This window comes from Octopus bimaculoides, chromosome Z, assembly GCF_046866305.1.
Source record: "Octopus bimaculoides isolate indiv1 chromosome Z, ASM4686630v1, whole genome shotgun sequence".
Lineage (NCBI taxonomy): Eukaryota > Metazoa > Mollusca > Cephalopoda > Octopoda > Octopodidae > Octopus > Octopus bimaculoides.
Window position 1 is genome coordinate 54,246,313 of NC_142944.1, and position 2,500 is coordinate 54,248,812.

The following is a 2,500-nucleotide window of genomic DNA, read 5'->3' on the forward strand; positions in this document are numbered from 1 at the left end:
CATTCCTCTTTCTCTCTTTCCTTCTCTCTCTCTTTCTCACACCTACGCTTATATATATATATATATATATATATATATATATATTAGATGGGCTTCTTTCAGTTTCCCTCCACCAAATCCAATCACAAGGCTTCGATCGGCCCGAGGCCATAGTAGAAGACACTTGCCCAAGGTGCCACGCAGTGGGACTGAACCCGGAACCATGTGGTTGGTAAGCAAGCTACTTACCACACAGCTACTCCTACATCTATATATATATATATATATATATATATATATATATATATATATATATATATATATACTTATATACGACGGGCTTCTTTCAGTTTCCGTCTACCAAATCCACTCACAAGGTTTTGGACGACCCGAGGCTATAGTAGAAGACACTTGCCCAAGGTGCCACGCAGTGGGACTGAACCCACAACCATGTGGTTGGTAAGCAAGCTATATATATATATATATATATATATATATATATATAGCTAATAAGCCCCTTAACTGCAATTGTAGAATTAAAGCCCACTGTCCGGTATCTGGCTGTTGTTTAACCCGTATTGTAGTCTATAAATGTACAGTAACTACTCCAACTAATAATTACATTTATGTTGGTTGCACAATCAACCTTAAACAACGATTATATAATCATTTTTCTTCATTTAGACTTAAACATAAAGCCAATAGCACATCATTATCTAATAAAATTTGGGAATTGAAGGAAAATGGTATCGATTTTAATCTTAAATGGGAAATCGTCAGGAGAGCACAACCTTATAGAAATATTAGATATGGTTATGGGCTGTGCTCTATGGAAATTTACGAAATTTTTAAACTTAAGGATAATCCTAATCTAATTAACAATAGATCTGACCTTAGGGTTCTATGTGTGCATTGTTACTCCCGCACCTTTAAATATTTTAAAAAGTAAATATTTTTTAAAAAGTAAATCTTGCTAATTTTTAATTTAGTTTCTCTCATTTCCCTGACTAATAACTATTTTATTTGAGGTATGACTTTTAATATAAACTTAGAATACATTTTAACCTCTCCCAACTCACTGATAGTATTCCTACATTTTCTCTAGGTAATTCTGAGTTTCTTCTACCTATTATTTTTTCGAAAACCTTAGCTTTAATTCTCTTAATTTAGTCCTGTTTTTCTAACTTTATTCTTTTCCCTTTTTTCCGCTTCCTTCTTCTCCCCTTTCTTTCTGTTCGGGTTTTGGCCATTAATATTATGGTTTTACTCATAAATAATACTACCCCACATTAATGTATATCTTATTTTAACTAGATATGTTTATCTTGTTCTAATTATTATTGTTCCCTATAGTTTTAAACTTAGTAATTTAGTGTTTCATTCTATTATTCTAATTATACTGTAGAATAGATATATTTTTTTAATACCTTGACCTTAATTCCTTTACCTTAACTTTTTTCCAAATTCTTACCACTCCTTAGTGTATTGTCCTTCCATTTCCTTTTTTTCCCCTCATGCTTGATTTACCCCTAACCCGCTGTCCATCACTACTTAACCTGTTGTCCTCTAAATTTGAAATTACTACTATCCCTCCTATTAGATTTTAAATTCTTGTTTGATTCACTTGTCTGTGAAACAGCAGCATAGTCGAGATGGTATGTTTTCTTCTCTTACTCTTGTTTTTTGCAAACATCTTCAAAATGTCTTTCTAAAATGAAATTCCATTATGCAGGTGAGGAGTACATTTTCATTGTACATTCTATGTGGTTTTCTCACTACATGAATAAATAGAGCTTGTACGAAACGTACGTACTGCTATAACCTATTGAATTTTTGTTGCTTAACTTCAAATTTTATTCACCAAATCTCTTGATTTTGTTTTTGGTTTTTACCCTACCAAATTCTGTTGCCTCAAACATTTTAAGTACCACATTTAATCTTTTGATTAAATCTATATTATTATATATATACATATATATATATATATATAAATATATATACATATATATATATATATATATATATATATATATATACATGACGGGCTTCTTTCAGTTTCCGTCTACCAAATCGACTCACAAGGCATGCGGTGGATGTAAGTGTCTGCAAGATGAGGCTGGACCTCTTCCTGTCAGGTGTCCCAGATGAACCAACTTCCACCGGTAGGAGGCGCAGATGAGGGTAGCTGCATCAAACTCTCTCCTGCACCAAATGTCAATTCCTGAAGTAAAATTTGTGAAGTAAAATTGTGTAGCAACACCAAATGGCGGTGCCCCAGCATGGACACAGCTCATATATAACAAATTGTCAATCCTTGGGTAATGCTGATTCCAAAAATGTATAATTTGTCAGTGTAGAGTAAATGAAAGCTGAGTACGGTGAGGGAAAGTGGCAGCCGGATGGACAGAATCATGCCTCTATTACAATACATTGTACACGAGTGTATTTAACCATGTTTTTCCCCTATTTATTGCAGGAATACCTCATAAAGTATAAATATGTGAAACGTGGCGCCACAGAC

At 33.4% G+C, this 2,500-nt stretch overlaps 2 protein-coding genes across 3 annotated transcripts in view; both read left to right on the forward strand.

Annotated features, from left to right (window-relative positions):
- Positions 1–2,500, forward strand: part of LOC106873941 (homeobox protein OTX2-like) — a 299,957-nt gene that overhangs the window by 40,995 nt on the left and 256,462 nt on the right.
- The window catches only part of LOC106870972 (matrilysin), a 33,161-nt gene that overhangs the window by 7,288 nt on the left and 23,373 nt on the right, over positions 1–2,500 (forward strand). Inside the window, exon 2 of the mRNA XM_089365301.1 lies at positions 2,456–2,500. This exon is cut by the window's right edge and continues 23 nt beyond it. Within this exon, the coding sequence (XP_089221427.1) occupies positions 2,456–2,500 (45 nt within the window). The remainder of the gene's footprint in view (positions 1–2,455) is intronic.